General features: G+C 37.2%; 1 protein-coding gene across 1 annotated transcript in view; it reads right to left on the bottom strand.

Moving 5' to 3' along the window:
* Positions 1-18,705, bottom strand: part of LOC149798963 (guanine deaminase-like) — a 47,741-nt gene that overhangs the window by 10,731 nt on the left and 18,305 nt on the right. The window contains exons 8-12 of the mRNA XM_089958111.1: positions 18,155-18,262; positions 17,359-17,456; positions 10,677-10,744; positions 4,602-4,751; positions 2,624-2,770 (exon numbers count right to left, since the gene is read on the bottom strand). Of these exons, the coding sequence (XP_089814237.1) occupies positions 2,624-2,770; positions 4,602-4,751; positions 10,677-10,744; positions 17,359-17,456; positions 18,155-18,262 (571 nt within the window). The remainder of the gene's footprint in view (positions 1-2,623; positions 2,771-4,601; positions 4,752-10,676; positions 10,745-17,358; positions 17,457-18,154; positions 18,263-18,705) is intronic.

Below are 18,705 nucleotides of genomic sequence, written 5' to 3' on the forward strand. Positions count from 1 at the left end.
CCTCTTCTCCACTGACTGCTCTAGAGATCCATCACATCGAAGATCTCTTGGCTCAGGGTGCGGAGACGAATAGAAGAAACGGTTACTTGTCAGAGATTTTTAAGCAAAATGTTCGGACTGAATTGATGCTTTATCATTACCTGTTAAACAAAGCAAGAAAAAACAACAACACAAAAAATAGATACCTGGGAACTTTATTACCTTTTGAACAACAGTTCGTATATCTCTGCTTGGAATCCTGTCGTGTGTGCTAAAGATGAACTGCCTCATCGCAAACTTCACGACCATCAAGCTTATGTCATCAACACGGACGACAGTCATCTCCCAGGAACCAAATGCATAGCCGTCTACTTTACCCGTGATCGTTCTGTGGAGTATTTTGATTCGTATGGCCTGCTTTGGAAGACGATATCGTCGACTTTATGAGAAGAAATGCCCAGACGACACGATTCAATAATGTGAAATTAGAAGGCACAGATTCCATGGTGGTGGACAATATTGTGTGTATTTTCTTCATCGACGCAGTCTTGATATTCTTTAGAACATTTAGTGACTTATTTTGATCGTTACTCTTCCTTCTAGAAACGATGACAAAGTAGATCGATGGTTTTATGACCGTTATGGCTATATTTTGTCTTTAGCTAGGAAACTTAGTGTACTTCAATGGCCCACCTAATGACTTGCATTCGTGGAAATTTCACTTCACTTTGCAATGTTGTAAACCTTGTCAAAAATAATATGTTTGCTTGTTTTATTGTTAATTGTTGGTTGTTAGTTATTTTAATAAAAATGTTGAATTTTGTAAACAATTGTGTCTGTCGTTTGGTATTAAAATTGTATCAATATACATGGTCTTTGACTTCTCTATATCCCTTTCCCGACGATTAACTCTAATAATGTTCATACCCAACGAAACCATAGGGGTGTTTCCTATCGCGTCCGCGCTTGAGCCATATAAAGCAAGGCAGTATCAAGTCTGACCATATATTGTTGACTCATCTTCCAATGAAGATGTGTTCAAGACTAGCCAAGCTGAATGAAGCTTACGTGAATTTATATCGTGTCAGGCAAAACCTGATACCGAAGCCTAAAGAGACAGAGAATGCCAGAATGTTGCAAGTGACCGATGACCTGATAGAAGAGCTCTTCAGAGAGGAAATCAAGAAAGAACAAGAAGAGTGGACGGAGAAGTACAGACTTCAAAAGCACAGAAAGCAGAATGAACAGCAGCAACAGCAGGAACCATACAGAGGATTTGTTGACTGCCATGTAGACAAGAAAGAGTTCTCCTTCTCTTTCCGAAGAAGCAGACCTTTTCATATGGGAAAGCCTGCCGCCAGACGGGGACGCAATCTCAGACGATAAAAGATTGCCATAACTCCCCGTCAACAAAAACAAAACGTTGTGTGTCTGCGCTTCACAAATATAAAGGGAAGCGTTCGTCAGTCTGGCTACACATCGTTGAATCATCAACTTTTAGAAAAAAAATAGCAGAATTGCAAAATTGATAGAACTTCAGATGCATCTGGAGTATGCCAGGCGGCTACTGGATGAGCTGGTCATGGAGGCATTACAGGAGGAACCCAAGCAAATGAAGCTAACGTTTAACATTGCAAATGAAGTCAGCGTTTAACATTGCAAATGAAGTCAACGTTTAACAATGCATGCAAATGAAGTCAACGTTTAACAACGCAAATGAAGTCAACGTTAAACAATCTAAATGCATTCAGGACACACGGTACTAATAATATGGAAAAATGGAAACCAGGCTGGAAATGGGTGAACTATATAGTATATATGGGTTTGGCTGACCAGGATTGGTTAATACTGTAAGTTATATTTTAGGAAAAAAACTCTTTTGAGAGCTTACCCTAGCTGTAAGTGAAAAAAATAGTGACATTGTTTTATTGATTGAATTTCAGTCCTTTAACAGTCTTGACTTTGGAACACTCATTACTGAAATTAGCACCTGACTCTTTGGTGCGGAATTGAAAGCACATTTTTCAAACACATGCAGGTCCAGAAAATGCCACGGCTCATATCCTTTCCTCAACAAAGAAGCTGACATCCAGGTTTTATCTATACTGATAAATATATGCTTGATCATAAGCACTCAAAAAAATCGTGGTGTTTGCATAGGTTTACTATGGGAACTTAATTAGTACCGTGAGTCCTTCAAGAACATGCACAATTTATGAGCCACAATCATCACTGATTCAAATGTTCATATTTCTTTTCGATGTCAATTTTCGATTAAATATATGTTCGTGCACATTGTGTATTCTGTGTGTTGTAAAATTGGAAAATATAAGATTTGGACGATGCATTTTGATCTTTCGCTGTTTTCCGGTGTTATCTGTAAGATCAATTTCTAAAACACATATCAATGACATATTAAATATAATCAATGTCCTAAATCAGATAGAACTTTAGGTGACATAGTTTGTGTTAGCATTTACACAAATTTCTCACACACAGATGTACATTCCTGAAACAAATATGCTGCGTCTCTCTGATCATATGGCAAAAAATATTTTGCAGTTTAGCATGATTTGCCTTTAATAATAATAATAATAATAATAACAAGCATCATCGTCATCGTCATCATCATACGTAGACATACCTAAGTACATGAATTTTTCCACCATATCCTCAAATGTATCTTCTTTAAATACATCTAATGGTGATCCAACAACTTTGGCATCTATTAGCACTGCATCAAATTCCTTCCCAACCTCAAAATTGCCAACTTTGTCTTCTAAACCAAGAGCTAGAGCATAAAAATAAACCAATATAAAAATTTAACAAAAAAAGGTTCAGGTGATTATTCAATCCTTTTATTTCCTTATGCCAGTTTATCTATTGTTTGTGGCAAAGTCTACAGTATTTTCGTTCTTATATGTGTTACTTGAATCCCAATTCGACCATAAGATGACCCATCTGCAAATTCACAGTGAGACAAAATATGAGTTACGTCCCTTCACATAAATCCTACATTCTTCGAAAGAATTATAGTACTAAATTCAAGTACCAGCTAAAACAATCTAAATCAGATTTGATAACTGGAGTACAGATAGATATTTGAAACTGAACTTTCTAGTAGAAGAAATGCAGTAATGAAAACTAAAATGAACGTTCAATGTTTGTCATTATAAGTGTACTCAATGTACATTTGAGGAATGTAAAAATGTTCCGACTTATAGATATTGCCTGAGTTTTAGATTACAAATTAAGAATATAAGACCAACCCATTGCTTTTTAGATTGAATTCCATTATCGAAAATGGGACCACCGAGACGCATTCATACGTCTTTCAAGACACAATCCACAAAACGTGACGATTACAAATGTACAAATATGCCGTATTCTTTTTTAATCAGTGACATACTGATGGTAAATGGCGTCCGGTGCGACTATGAAAGCCCATAAGGTTTTGGCGCCTCAAGAGACCTCTTGCGCTCGTGGTTTTGGCGCCCCAAGACCTCTGGCGCCAAGGGAAACCGCCCCGTCTGCCCCCTGCCCCGTTAGTACGCTGGTGGTAAACTATGATTTTCCAAATGACTTTTAGGCATGCCAGTACACTAAGGAACATAACATTAGGTGTATTTATTCTTAGGAATGGATCTACTTGTAAAATATTGATCTTGCAATCAATTTCATTTGGCATGTCTAAAACTCAAACCAGATAGCATAACATTTAAGCAGGAAATCTACAAGGAGTGTGTCCTATAAATAGTGGTTAATCATTTGGCAATATTATCGAGCACGATTTAACCCTGACCTTTGACCTTGAAATAATTTCTGCAGTTTTTCTAATCTCCAACAAGTATTAAAAGTGGCCTTGTGGCCTTCTAACTTAACAATCTCCAAAGCTGTAGAATGTCTGAAATGAACTATTATTTGCATATATTTCATAAGCAAACAAAGAAACAAAAAAAAAAAAAAAAAAAAAAAAGCAAAAAAAACAACAATCCTACTGTCTAGTTTATGCTGTTTAAAAACTACAAAGACTAAACTCATCCAAAATATGAGATTGTAATAGCAAACAAAATATAAGCATTACTATTTGCTCGTGCATTATGCAGCAGAGGTACATGGTTGTTACTGGTATACCAGTTTACCACGGTATGTTTATTTCGGTGGTACATACCACGGTCCTTTTTTACTGTACAGAAACTTCGGTAGCTTCCGACAGTAAGGAAAATTGCAAAAATTCCCCAAAAATCATGTTACAGATTTAAGGATATTAACAGCATGCTACTGTTGTATATAACAAAATCATTCATAAAAGTATTAATTTTGTTTTACAACACAGTTGAAATTGTCACAAATTAATGTTAAATATTACAAATAAAAATATATATATATATATATATATATATCAGTCAAAGCGCATTATTCACGTGAAACCTGTGCGCTGAATAGTGCAGTATTATAATCTATATCGAGCTGATCACCCCCATTTCACGGCCAGTCCATGTTTTGTTGACAGAAATGTTTTCTTATGTACGCTACACGTACGTGCCATTAGATCTGTGTTATATGCAGCAGACATAACTTCCATGATGACAAAATTATTAAGACAAAAATTAAATGCTTGCCTTCGCTTCCTCCGAGTGTCGCCATCATGAATGCTTCGTTGTGGCCGATTTCTCTATACGAATCGCCGTTCTGAATTCCAAGAGTCTTGGAGACATGAATCGCGCTGCGCATTGCGTCCAGCATAGAAGTGCTATACCCACCCGAGACATCTACAAAAAGAAACGGTACTCAACTTACATGACAAAGCAACACTGATATTATCTTCATTTTCTCTCTCCGTCTTTTTAGTTATTGAGTTAGCTTTGATATACTTTTCATGTTTGACCTCAGGAAGAAGTTAAAACATTATCAGGCAGAATGGCAATAAAAGGGTTAGCTATGACAGAACGAGCTGGAGAAGGCTTATAAATCTCGAAACTGTAAAACTTTTTAGGTTATCATAATGTCAGATTACTAGACTTAATTATTATTTCAGCTCATTAGAAATTTGTCAAACTACTGATTTTGATACATTCTAGCAAAAAATCTTCTAATTCACACAACATCTATATTATTCTACAACTATGGTACTATTCAATCACGAATTGATGATAATATCAAATGGAAGAGTATATTATGTTGTTTGTGGTGTTTGTATTTTAGTCTGTTTACTATTGATACTCAGCTACATAAGAATTGTAATATTTGTAATCCTTATTGATTGGTAAAGTGAAAAACGAATGAGCTCAGCTCGTCATGAAGGTTTATATGCAATCATTTCACGCGCCATCTCGTGCACATTGAGCAGCAGAGATCATATTTGACAGAAACGCTATTTAGATCCGCCCCCGCCAGCAGCAACTACTTTGGAATACACCACATCGGTAAATTCCCAAAAGTCAAATTATGAGGACAATTGCGAATGTTATATGACACAAATTAGAAAATGCAAAAGACTTTTCGAATAAATCACGAAGTCATGGATACTTTACAGAAACTAGCAAAAGATGCGATGCACAAAAACATTTGCAAAAAACACATAAATACTGTCAGGTAATTGTACATTATTCCCAACCATTTGCAAATACACATGGACCGCGTGATTTATATGACGTACCATCGATGTTGTGTTATTTGTCTAGTTATGTACTCAATACTATTATTACAAAATAAAGCAACAATTGTATGAATAATAAAACATAATTGATCGAAAATTCAACACGTTGTATAAAACGCTGCATATTAAAAGAACATTTACAAAGCACGTTTAAAAGGTCAGACTTTAGCATACGTTATATAGTTGTTGGTTTAAATTTTGAATGATCTCATCTTAATTTACTGAATATTTCATAATTTACGCAACTATCTCTAAATTCGTTGTGTATTGATTATTTCTTTCTTTAAATAATAGAAGAAATCTATGTTTATTCCTTTGTTTATTAACTTTAACTACATGTTTATTGTATCGAACAAGTGAGCCTTTTTCTTGTATTATTTAAAACCAGTTTTCTCTACTAAAAACATGTTTCTTCAATAATATTTACCCGAACATAATAACTTAGGTGAACTACAAGTACCTCGCAAATCCAACCCTCCCAGACTAACATTTTAGTTAAAGATCTAAAGGTTATCTGCCCACATATGTGGCAATTTTACAGAGTGATCTCCTCTTGATACAGGGATTGGCGCCAATTCACATGAATACTGCAGTTACTAAAAGTGTGGAAGATACGCTCTCTGTATGGATGTAACTGCGGAGAGGTTGGGTAGGTGTGTGTATATTGTGAACGAGTAAGCATTATCAAGAAAACGTATTTTACTAGGGAAAAAAATGGTTTATTCTTCAGATAGGTTACCCCGTCATAATACCTTAGAAGAATAGGCAAGAGGTGGAGGGGGTTGCATCCCCTTACCCCAGGGATGCCATCTCTTGTCCACTAAGGTATGTGCGACAGCTTCTAAATACGTCGACAGAAGAAAATACTCCATGTGATAATGAGCAACTTCGAAAGAGATTTTGTCCCTTCCAAAAATACAACGGACGTCGTGAAGCCGGGTCTTTATGAAACTGTCGAGCCACCCGCGGAATCTTAACCTACATTGCCACAGCAAACAGGTCTCGCCAGTTTGAGCTTAACCATTTGAGGTGAAATATTTAATTTTAATGCTGAATAAAGTGACCATAGTCGCCGTCCGACGGCATGGATAATGTACGTTAGTGAACAGTTTCTGCTCTTGGCAACTGCCGTAACTTTGAGTGGAAATGCGTAGCAAATTCATTTGATCTGTTAGGAATTAATTTCCCAATTTGCCGGATGAATAACCCAAAGTGTCGGTGCTGGTGTGTAATCGTTTTACTCTGTGAGGGCTAAGAAAAGGCGTGATCTAACTCAAAGCACCGGCTCCGACGTTCAAAAGTTCCACTTTAGAGCTTACACTTGATCTTGTAGACAGCCACTGAGATGAAGAGATTTCACTACAAAAGTCTGATTCCCTTTGAACGGGAGCCTGTTCTTGGCAATGAAAGCAGGGGCCGTCATGAATGATATTGATCCACTCTGGGCATAAATCTAACGCCTTTGGACTTGTGAACTCGAAATGTCGGATATCGTGAAACGGTAGCTTTTTATGATTGGCCCCTAACTGTTTCTTGTCAATGAGCCAAAGCTTTTTGTGCTTTGGCTCATTGTAGTATTGATGCGTTCAATTGCACAATGTGTTTGCGCTCACACGATTCTACGAAAATTCTTCATTTCACTCGTACGCGTCAAGTAGACAGTCGTCTCTCTGGAGAGCTTCTCTCCACCACTTGATGAGAGAATTGTTCTTAAGGACGAGCAGTTTCAACAACTCTAGATTGGGATGGAAGGCCTGATGTCGAGGTTGCTCGAGCAGATGATGAAATATCTCTATTTTCCTGAACATCTCCGTCTCTAGATTGATGAGGTGTAGTTGAGCCAGAACTTTTTCCCGTTTGTGAGCGACAAAACAGGATGAGACGGCGCTCATATTCTCCTGCTTTTTGTATTATGTTCAAAAACAGGTTTGTTGAAGGGTGAGCGAATGGGAAAAGCTTTGACTGAGACCCTCGGATCCGGGACTGACGAAATCATGGTTCGGAGATTTGCACTTTCCTTCACGCCAATAGATCCACCAGTGGCTGATCCTAGTGGGCACATACACTAGTGAAAACCGAAGGATGAAGCAACCAGTCTGCTTATATTAGTTGATTCTTCTGTGACAGCTAGTCTCATAATATTTGTATTCGGAATGGAATATAGCAAACTTGTCGACGCCGTTGCATTGTTGGCAGCCTGCATGAAGCATGTTGATAAACGAAAGCAGGCCCATAATTAAATATAATAGGCATTATCGGCTTCGTCACTGATCTCATACAGCCCGAGTCTGATAGCGACGGAACGGGGGATAATTGCATTACCCATAACCTTGTCAAATTTTTCATTTTGGAGCTGGATATATGATATTTATCCACGAATGACGCTCGGAAGACAGTGTCCTCTTTTTAGTGAGATCTAGCCAAGACGACGGAGTATACTTCGTCGTCTCTAGGTGAACAGGGTGACGATGACGGATTCAGTAAAATCTGGGATGAAACTGATAAAGATGGTGCAGCCCACCACCATGCTCAAAAATCTACCTGACTGGGGATACAATCACTTCGCAAACGTTCCAAAATCATGAGAAGACAGGGAATCCACATCCTTTGTGTATTGGGGCACTAAACAGGGTACCAGAAGCAGCAATGAATAACCTGTGGCTGATCCATGAGTGGGTTTAGTGGCGTAAAGTAGGTAAATTAAACAAAGACCTCCCGTCGTTTGGTTTAAATGGCTAGATCGACTGTGAAAGCGGCTTGTTACTATCTAAGACAAATTTCGTTTTATACGTACAGTACCATTTTTATATTGCATGATATATATTGTGCCGTTATTTGTGTTAAGATAAATTAGAGGATATTTGATACAAAAACCCGGTCCACACAGTTGATTTTCGCGATAATATCTACTTAGACTTGTTTAATCTTGATCTCGCTCCAATATAGTCGATAAAGGCGTTCTGTCTTGTGTTTCAATGTACAATAGGCTGTGGTGGTGAGATACGATGACTTCTAAAAGAGGGATAAATAAAGGCCCCCAGTTAGTAGCATAGACTTGAGAACAAAGTGAAGCGCCATCCCTTGGTTACAGAAGCTGACAATCCTTTTCAGTGAGTGTCTTATAGCACTACGCCGGTTAGACCGATCCACACGAGTGCCTATAAGGCTTGGCTTCGGCAAACTTCTGGTGACTAACAATGGACGGTCGAATGTGGTATTGACTCGTTGCGATCAGAACATATGGTTGAGACCGGTCGAGACGGAACAGTGACATCATAGTTGGCATGACGTTTTCTAGTGCATTAGGTTAGGACAAGGTACGAGATTTTTTTTATATACGTAGCCTGTCCCTACGTTTGAAGTACAGTAACTTATGTCGTTTGTTTTTTTGTTTTTCTTATCTTGATCGTGCTCAATGGCAAGTGATGAAGGTTACTGAGCGCCGAACCCAAGCAATAACAGACCTATTGATTCTTCGGTGAGGGAAGAGTCGGAGCTGTCACTGACCGTTATAGTCTGGATCAATTTGTGGTTGATGAACTGTATTGAGTATACTGATGAGTCTTCATTAATCAAGGTGCGCTTCTGCGCCTTCCCCTTTAGCAACCCTAGTACTGCAGCTCACTGACATTCGATCCACGCAGTGCACGTCTGACATACATGCGTAGACTGGCAACCGGAACAAGCTACACATGTAGAGTGGTTATAAGGACCGTATTTCTAATATTTCCATTGCTTCCACTGGTTCTAAATCTTTAAGACTAAATGGACCAGTCAATACATACAGGTATAGCGCGGCGAGCATCCTATGAACTTGGAGTGTGTGTAAAGAGCTAAACGCTGTGATAATTTACCTGTCAATTGGTGCGCGTGGCACCTGCTATGTGTGTCCATATTATTAATATTATTTTCATAATACTGATTTTAGTAAGGGTCATTTAGTTAATGACATTTTTAATGCTAATATTCTATAGATAGATTGTCGCGTAAAGTGTGATGTACGATTTTATTCATAAAATTCCAAGGTCGATTTCCTATATCAGTGTAAGTAAACATTACGTTATCCAACAAGGACATTGGAATTTGTAAAAGGGTCAGACCGACCTAGCTCCTGATTAGCTAGAAGAAACTACATGACCCTTGTTGACTAAAATGAGTGATTTCGAAATGCGTAAAATGATTCACTTAAGTCTTGAGTTGCAATTTCAAGCAATAGCGTGTTAGCTTACTATATTATGCGAATCATTGTGCGGACTTATTTATTCTTCATATTAATACTCTAGGAAGAGATACATTGAGTGGATGTATTTATTAAATATATTATATGTTGTAACTGCAGTGCTTTAACATTTGTTCAAAATCATTTGGATATGTAAGTACAATACAGGCTTTATTCAGAATACCTTTGGAACAGTTATCATTCAAAATACCTTTGGAACGTATTAGGATTACTTGGAACTGTTATATGTGATATAATAATGAGGATTGTTAGGAATTCATTAACAACTTAATGTATTTTAAAATCTTTCACTTTGAATATTAGAAAAATGAATTCTATTTTAAATTATTTAAAACATGCTTCTGATGATGCACCTGTCGTTCAGTATTTCGTGAAATAGCAACTTAAGTAAAAGAACAAATAGGTGTACGAAGTGCGATGTTAACTTTAAATGTGAACTCTTACCAAGAGTTAAAATGTCCCATCCTTTTCATACAATTATCATAAGAGAATTAATCTGTCAGGTTAGAGGAATTATCACCCATCGGTTTAAACCCGAGCAGCTTATGAAAGTTAGATGGTTTACAAGCCTTGCCTTTATATTTGCGTGCGTTATCCGCAATAGGTACACTCGTTGCTTACAATAGTTTTTCAGGTCTGAATACGGAATCTGAACAGAGATCTTGTTTGAGGACTAATCGCAACAGAAATTACAATAGCTAGAATTATAAACAGACATAGAGATAGACGAACGAAGAAGGTCATAACACTTTGTTCACGCTTGTAAATAATATTATTTTAATCAACAAACGTACTTACCTGTTCCCAGTCCGAGTTTAATACCAAGGTCCAATAGTTCTCGTACGTCTAAAAGTCCACTTTTTATTCTAAAAGTGAAGAAAGAAAAAACAGGTGAAAGTATTACTATGTTATATGAGCGGTGTTTAGAAAGGTCTGAATATCAATACGCTCTACAACATAAGTTCTGTATTAGTTCTGTATTAGTTATCTATTAGTGAACAGTGGAATAGCACAACCCTCTGTCCAACGATGCAATAACCACAATAGATAGAATTTCATTCTGTGCCAAATTATATCGCCTCTCCTCCTATCGAGCATGATATCAAAAGAAAAATCAAAGATTACACTGATCAGATTAACAGTTACTTGAACCTGAAAGTCAAAGAGCTCAAAAGCGACAAATCCAGTACATGCGTTAATGTCAGAGTGGCTTCCCTCAACAACTGCCTGTTCTTTTGTTTTTGTTCAGCGAAGTGAATTTGTACTTGAAGAACAAACTGTTCAGCATGAGCATGGATACTTCACTTTACCGAGCTGACCTTGAGAACCTCATGATGTACGGAAAGAAAGTCAAGAACTCACTCATCGTTGCATCATTGGTGTGGAGACCGGCACACCATGAATGTAACCGGCACAGAGTTGACAGAAAAGATGATCCTCACAATAATGTATTTACAACCCCTCCTCCCAAAAAAGCAAGATCAATCAAAGACGAAATTTCGAAATGATGGATCGCTACACATGGCCATGTGGTTGCACGACAGGTGTGGATGTACTGCTGACATTGATGGCAAACTTCTAACGAGTACAAAATCAACATTGAAGAAGCAAGAATTTACGCGCGTCTCAGAACAAGAGAGTGTTGAGGTACATTTAATTAGTTCAGTTTGAAGACGCCCTGAAGCATTGAATGACCTTTTTCATTTCTTTAGATTCGTTGGTGTGTGGATAATGTTGTATATGCATTTTCTGTCATCAACATAGTGTCGGATTCTCATTAAAATATGTACTGTCTTCAATATGATTTTTCATGAAACGATACAATAAAATAAATGTTTATTGATCACTATGGATATCTGTTTTCTTCAGCTCAGAAACGTAGTATAAATAGATGGCAAAATGACACTGTACTTGATGGAAGAAACTCTTGGTCTTCTCTTAAAATTGTAAAAACGTTCTTGTTAAACGTGGCTTTTCTTTTGTATTTATCAGTTCTTCATGGAGAGGGAGGGACTGGACCAAATCTTTACTTGTTTATAATTGAGTTAGCTGGTATTATTATTCTTGGTCAATTTTTCTTAACAAACTTTGCTTTTGACTTCTTTACTTTCTTTAACTGTCCAACTTTGAATTTGTTTTTAATAGGATGTTTTATTCATGTCCGTATCTACACATTCAAGAATATTTACTTCACGTCCGTGGTTAAAGAATATAAAGTGGTACATCCATCGGTCTTGATATTCAGCATGTACTCGTCGAGGAAAATGAGAGAGAACCAGCAAAAATAGGCAACTTAAGTGAAGCTATGTGCTTGTTTAACAGAGTACAGCACCTCCTGGGAACAACATTCTCAACTCCTCACTCAACGATGGGAGACGGTACAGTAGCGGTTGATACAGAGATGGTGAAGTAGAAGAAAGCAGAGACGAGAAGAACAGAGGGAGGAATTTTCAGTCCCCATAACATACGATTGGGAAACGGAGGCAGATGTGACTATTTTAGGATGTCAGTCTCCGGCAACTAACATGTCCAGATGTACCCCTAATGTCGAACCTGGTATGGAAGATGCAGTTACCCTGGGTATTGATAACATACGACATCCGGGATAAAATCCAACGACCCTGTTGTTTTTAGAAACAGAGATAATACTCAAGTATTGATAATGATTGGAATTTTTTTAAATGTTATACGTGTCTTTCACAGCTTAAACTTAAATCCACGCTCCATTATTATCTCTTGTGATGATAGTGTGATAATTTGTTTGAGTCTATAGTGTGTGAGACCATATACCCTTTTTATGGGTGATGCTATGTTTTTGTGTGAGCATTCTTACCCCACCCATGGATGGCAGTGTGTGCATTTGTGAGTACACCTACCCTTTCCGTTAGTTAATAAGTGTGGATACTGATCATTTAGGCGGCGTATTGGATAGTAGGTATGCCTGTGTGAACTTTCCTACCTTTCTCAGGGGTGATAGTATGCTTGTGTGTAATTGTACTCCTTTGCTTTTCGTCTGTTAGGATGTGCGGGTGCTGGTCAGTAGAGTAGATAACAGTGTAATGATCAGTGAAAATGATGTGGTGGTTAATCAGTGTTGTTTTAACATCACATGTTCCCTTATATCCAGATGCCATGTTTTACTGAAGATCAAAAAACCATTTGTATATACAAAGGGAAATGTCACATTCAATTTTAACAATACATTTCCGCTTGTACCGCAGGCGCCTTATTAATGTTGAACCTGTATAGTTTTAACATTACGAAAGCGCCGTTGAACCTATGTACATTTCTTTTAACATTACCGTTCTCTCATATTCTTTTAATCAGTGTCAGACTGTTAGTCAGACAGATTATTGTTAAATTCCCCTTGTGCCCAGACTCCCACTGTAATGGTGCAAACGTTCGTAGAAATAAATTAACTGTCCATTCTGTCGCAATCAGCGTGACATGTAACCATTAGGTTTTATGTATGGGCTGGACTCTCAATCTTTTGCTGACTGCAAGGTATGGAACTGGCTCTGTTTGGGGAATGAACTGACTTTTAATTAGGGTCCGTTAGATAATGGTCAGAGACATGGAAGACGTCAGTGTGAATGCAAGTTCAATAGCGGAAAATGGCAACTGTTGAGACAAATCAAGAAATATTTTAGGAAGTTTGGCGATTTGAATAAGTGTTAAAAAATGATATTTTCCAGCAAAGTTATTAATACGGCGGAATAGAGGATTATACTGACTTCAATGGGAGTTATACAATTGTTGGCGGGTAAAGAAAAAGTAATTCTGATTGGCTAATCTAAACGAGATTATGTTTTCCCAGACGGAGTTCAGGCTTTTAAGAAATTCTCCCGGAGAAAGTAGTCAGTCTAAGTTCTGAGGTAAACCAGAATTTAAGCTCCGGAAAATAATAATTATTTTTCGTTAGATTGTCTAGGGGAGGCGAGTTGGAAAGTGAGGGATACGAAAAGAGAGAGGTTCGGCTTCATAAAAAGTGTGCGAGCCTCGATAACGCATAAGGTTTGTCTCAATTGCATACAATATATGTCCATTGATATAAGTTTGTAATTATTCGTTGAATTATCCATTTAAAATGATAAATCAATGTTTTTCTTTGAGTTCAAAAGTAATTGTTTGCAAATTCAAATGTTATATGTACGACTCATTCATTATATGAATGAGTTCGGATATAGTTGTTTTGTATGTAATGGAAATCATGTATCATAAAGGTTTCATGCATTGCTGGTGAGAAGTAAATTGTATCTCTTAAATGATTTATATAATGTATGCTGAGAATTGATTTTTCTATGTCAGGAAACGTATGTCAATTTATCGCTAATTAGTAAAGTAACGTAGTTATGATAAGGAGTGAAGTCCATTGATTCGTTGTGTAATTAAGTTGTGAATTCTTTCAAACCGGGAATCGAGGTTGTAAACATTAGGAGTGTGTATCGACATGCATAGCTCAGCTGGTACTTTTTAGCTACCGCGGGATAGTACTGGTTACCCGAGAGTTCTAATTATGTCGTAGTTCCAATTAAGAATGCAATGAGCGGCTGGAAAAGTTATAAATTCACATTAACATGTTTGTGCGTGTGTGTGTGTATTATGTTGCAAACTGACCATAGCTTAGTTCTGTTGAATTACGATAGACGATATCTGACGTAAAGAGTATGAATATTGTTGATCAAAGGAAGAGGAAAAACCCGACACGTATTTAGGTTGGGTATTATATTTTATATTTGAAGCAAAAATAGCTTCATAATGTATTGCACAGTCGAAAAGAATACAGTCTAAAGAAATGGCAGTTGGTGACCCGAAGAGGCGAGAGAGAGAGAGAGAGAGAGAGAAGAAGAAGAAGAAGAAGATGATGATGATGATGATGATGATGAAATACGGCAAGGCCGACCTATCACCACTGGGATTTGGAAAAGATAGGAAGCACCAGGCGATGCTGACATGCCCGCAATTTCAGTTCGATCAGTCATTCGAATATATGATGAAATTTCTTCTATCAGTATAACATAACGGCTAATTGAATTTCGCATAAATGTTTTAACTTTGTTTCTAAGAGAAAGGTAGTCAGTCACATGTCATATTCAATTTCATTTTGCTAATGTAATTAATAAAATTGTTACATTTCAAATACTGGGCCTAATGTTATTCTATTCTATATCTCTGCTCAGATCTCTGTTATTCCATTCATTAATTTCATATTCTATTGTATTGCTTACTCCATCTAGCCAATAACACCGTGGTCGATCATCTCATAGATTACGATAGCCAAAACCCATAAGGAATGGGTGATATCACACATTATCATTATACCCCCGACACCAACTCACATGTTAAATCTGTGGGCATTTCGACATAGAATTTCCGCTGGACCCTGATTCTCATCATTCCAAGATGTTTGCCCAATGTTAGTTTCCCTTGTACCGATACTCATCTTTTTCGTACCCTTAGTAATTCTCTTAACTTCAGCGGTTCGCCTTCTCCGACATTTTTACATCACTGTCATTTCCCTATGTTAGGTCAAACACATTTCTCTTCTGGTGTGCGGTTTGCTGCACGTGCAACTGCAGATAGTTTTAGAGAGGTATTTTGGCTTTCAATCGGCATTAGATTTATTGATAGGATGAAAGAAACAAAACAGCTATACAAATAGTAAGAACTTTTCAAATACTCATCGAATCCTACATTGAACACCATTGCAACTAGAATTTATGACTGAGTTGCACTCGCAATTTCAAATGCGTACAAAATGTAATATTATATTTATCAAATAGCAGATATTCAATGAAACCGTGTAACACTGCAGCGAAGTACATTCGGATGTCTTCGATGTTATGCTTTATTGCCTTTAGTCAAAAGACGTCCTTTTGTCCTTCCCTATGCTCATGTGAATGTTTTTCCACGTGGTTAGTATGAAAACAATATATGTGTTTATTTAGCTTAAAAAGACAGTAGCAAAGTGATTAAAAAAAAACTTTCTAGTTCAGATCTAAAGTAATGGGGATTTTTTTCTCAAATTGCAATTATTTTTCATTTAATTAACGTTGTACTCAAATGATCAAAGTAATATGACTGATTACAGTTTTTATGTAGGTAATTCTGGTACGATATTTTTGTTGCATGTTATGCTACTGTATAGTGCACAAGTATTTGCGAAACGTAGAGACCCTTACACGGCAAATATAGTATCAATATTATTATGTGTGTGAGTGTGTGGGCTTTGGATTTTCAACGTAGTTTTAACACTTTTTCAGTCATATCGCTACGATGTCTGCAGGGTGGCAGTTTATAGTGATGTCTAGCACTGGGGCGTACTGCTGCAGACATGTAGCATCATGTCCCGCCCATTCATATGATCCTGACGCCAGGCCGACCAGTCCTAACACAAACTCCTTAATGCTGAGCGCCTAGCGAGTCAGCTATTAGAACCATTTTTATAAGTCTTTGATATGACTTGGCCGGGGTTCTAACCATCGACCACTCTAACCACTAGACCATCGAGTCTCTCTCTCTCTCTCTCTCTCTCTCTCTCTCTCTCTCTCTATTTGATTGCAGAACTCCCATGCTTCTATTGCAGTCACGGACAAGTACCAATTCCCCAACCTCCTAACTACCGGTATTTATAATTAAAAATTGCACGAATCTTTACATGGCAAAATAATACTACCAGGCAGGAATGACACAGACAGACGAACAGATACACAATACCAATTTAAGATGCTCCCGCTGCGATTTCACAGGGAATTTGTTATGGAATTGATATTCTTGTCACTGCTATCAAAGGCTTTCAGTTTGTTATGGAATTGATATTCTTGCCATTGCTATCAAATTCTTTCAGTTTATTATGGAATTGAAATTCTTGCCATTGTTATCAAAGGCTTTCAGTTTGTTATGGAATTGATATTCTTGCCATTGTTATCAAAGGCTTTCAGTTTGTTATGGAATTGATATTCTTGCCATTGTTATCAAAGGCTTTCAGTTTGTTATGGAATTGATAGTCTTGCCATTACTATCAAAGGCTTTCAGTTGGTTATGCAATTGATATTCTTGCCATTACTATTAAAGTCTTTCAGTTGGTTATGGAATTGATATTTTTGCCATTGCTATCAAAGGTTTTCCGTTTTGAGTTTTGAAATTCTTGCCATTGTTATCAAAGGCTATCAGTTTGTTATGGAATTGATATTCTTGCCATTGCTATCAAAGGCTTTCAATCAATAGCTGAGGTTTTGTTTACCTTAGAGATGATATGACATAAAGCTACGTGAAAGGTTAGAGATATGGAAAATGAGATGAACAAATGTCACGTGAAAGAGTCAGTGATGAGGAAAATTACATGAACTAAGGTCACGTGATTGAGTCAAATATAGGGAAAATTACATGAATTAAGGTCGCGTGAAAGAGTCAGAGATGATGCAAATTATATGAATTAAGCTGAAGTGAAAGAATCGGAGCTGTGGCAATAGAGACTTACGAAATATTCGAGTTGGGACAGTGCGACAACGAAGTTCCCATGGCTTTGATCAAAGAGAGTTCTTCTGAGGATAAGAATACGCCATGCGCCAAAACAGTCTGAAACAGATAAGTGTATATAAGTATGTATGCGTGTCTGTGTGTGTGTGTGTGTGTGTGTGTGTGTGTGCGAGAGACAGAGAGAGGGAGAGCAAAGTTAAGAATACAATCCAAGTTCTTGTTGTCGTCCTCGTCCTCGTTCCTCTCGCCTTTCAAAACATTTTAAAAACATATCTTAAAACAAGTGATTCAAAATATGATTATACAATACGCTATGTACATTTTACAGTTTCGTGAATATTGCCAACAATTCAAGTCCATTGCCTCTCTTTAAACCAGTTTCTTGAATACTGACACCAGGCCGACCAGTCCTAACACTAACCTCTTAATGCTAAGCGCCAAGCGAGGCAGCTGATAGTACCATTTTTATAAGCCTTTGGTATGACTGCCGGTGTTCAAAGTTGCGACCTCCCGCATTTGAGGCAGACACTCTAAGCACTAGGCCACCAGAGTGGTCAGCTCTATGAGTATAGGAAAATAAAGACATTTTGTGTTTAAGATAAACAAATAGGATCATATATTAGTGTCTGGAAAAAATAATAAAACTGGGATTATATATTTAATTAAATCCTTAACGACGAGTTATGATGCGCTCCTTTCTCTCCGAACGATCAATTAATGTACTAATTTGTACTTTAAAGTACACAAGCAGTACGCATCAACACATGCGCATTATACATGTAGTGTAAAGAACTTACTCTGTTTGTTAGAAGTCCGGCAGTATAGTAGGTGTCGGTGTAGTTTTTGCTTTCCGGAAAAAGTTCATGTACAAGTTCAACTTCCCTTTTATTCTCACTTATGTGCGTCTGAAATAATAATAATAATAATAATGCAAATATTATTTTTTTTCAAGAACAAAGTATGAACAATAACTATAGGTTACTGCATTTGTATGGGAAAATACGATCTTGGGAGTGCAGTATATTCATCCGACAAAACGAGTTCATATTTTGCCCATACAAATGCAGTAACCTTTTATTTATATGCTCATTTTCTTATTCTACCTAAGGCTTAATTATACAAACAAAAATACACTACAAGAAACAAAGTAACTGAATGGATGTCGTATTCCAAACTAAATACACACGCGCAAATTCATCATTACACAACAACAACAACATTATTAATGCGCACATAATTCCGCCCAGATAAATTTGAATTTAGTCGCGCGCTAGACATAACGTTCGAAAGAAAATTGCGTTTTGGTCTACTTAAAATTTAAATTTGAAGTCATACTGTGAATGAATGC

The sequence above is a fragment of the Sinohyriopsis cumingii genome, chromosome 5, assembly GCF_028554795.1.
Source record: "Sinohyriopsis cumingii isolate HCF-2022 chromosome 5, ASM2855479v2, whole genome shotgun sequence".
NCBI classification, from domain to species: Eukaryota; Metazoa; Mollusca; class Bivalvia; order Unionida; family Unionidae; genus Sinohyriopsis; species Sinohyriopsis cumingii.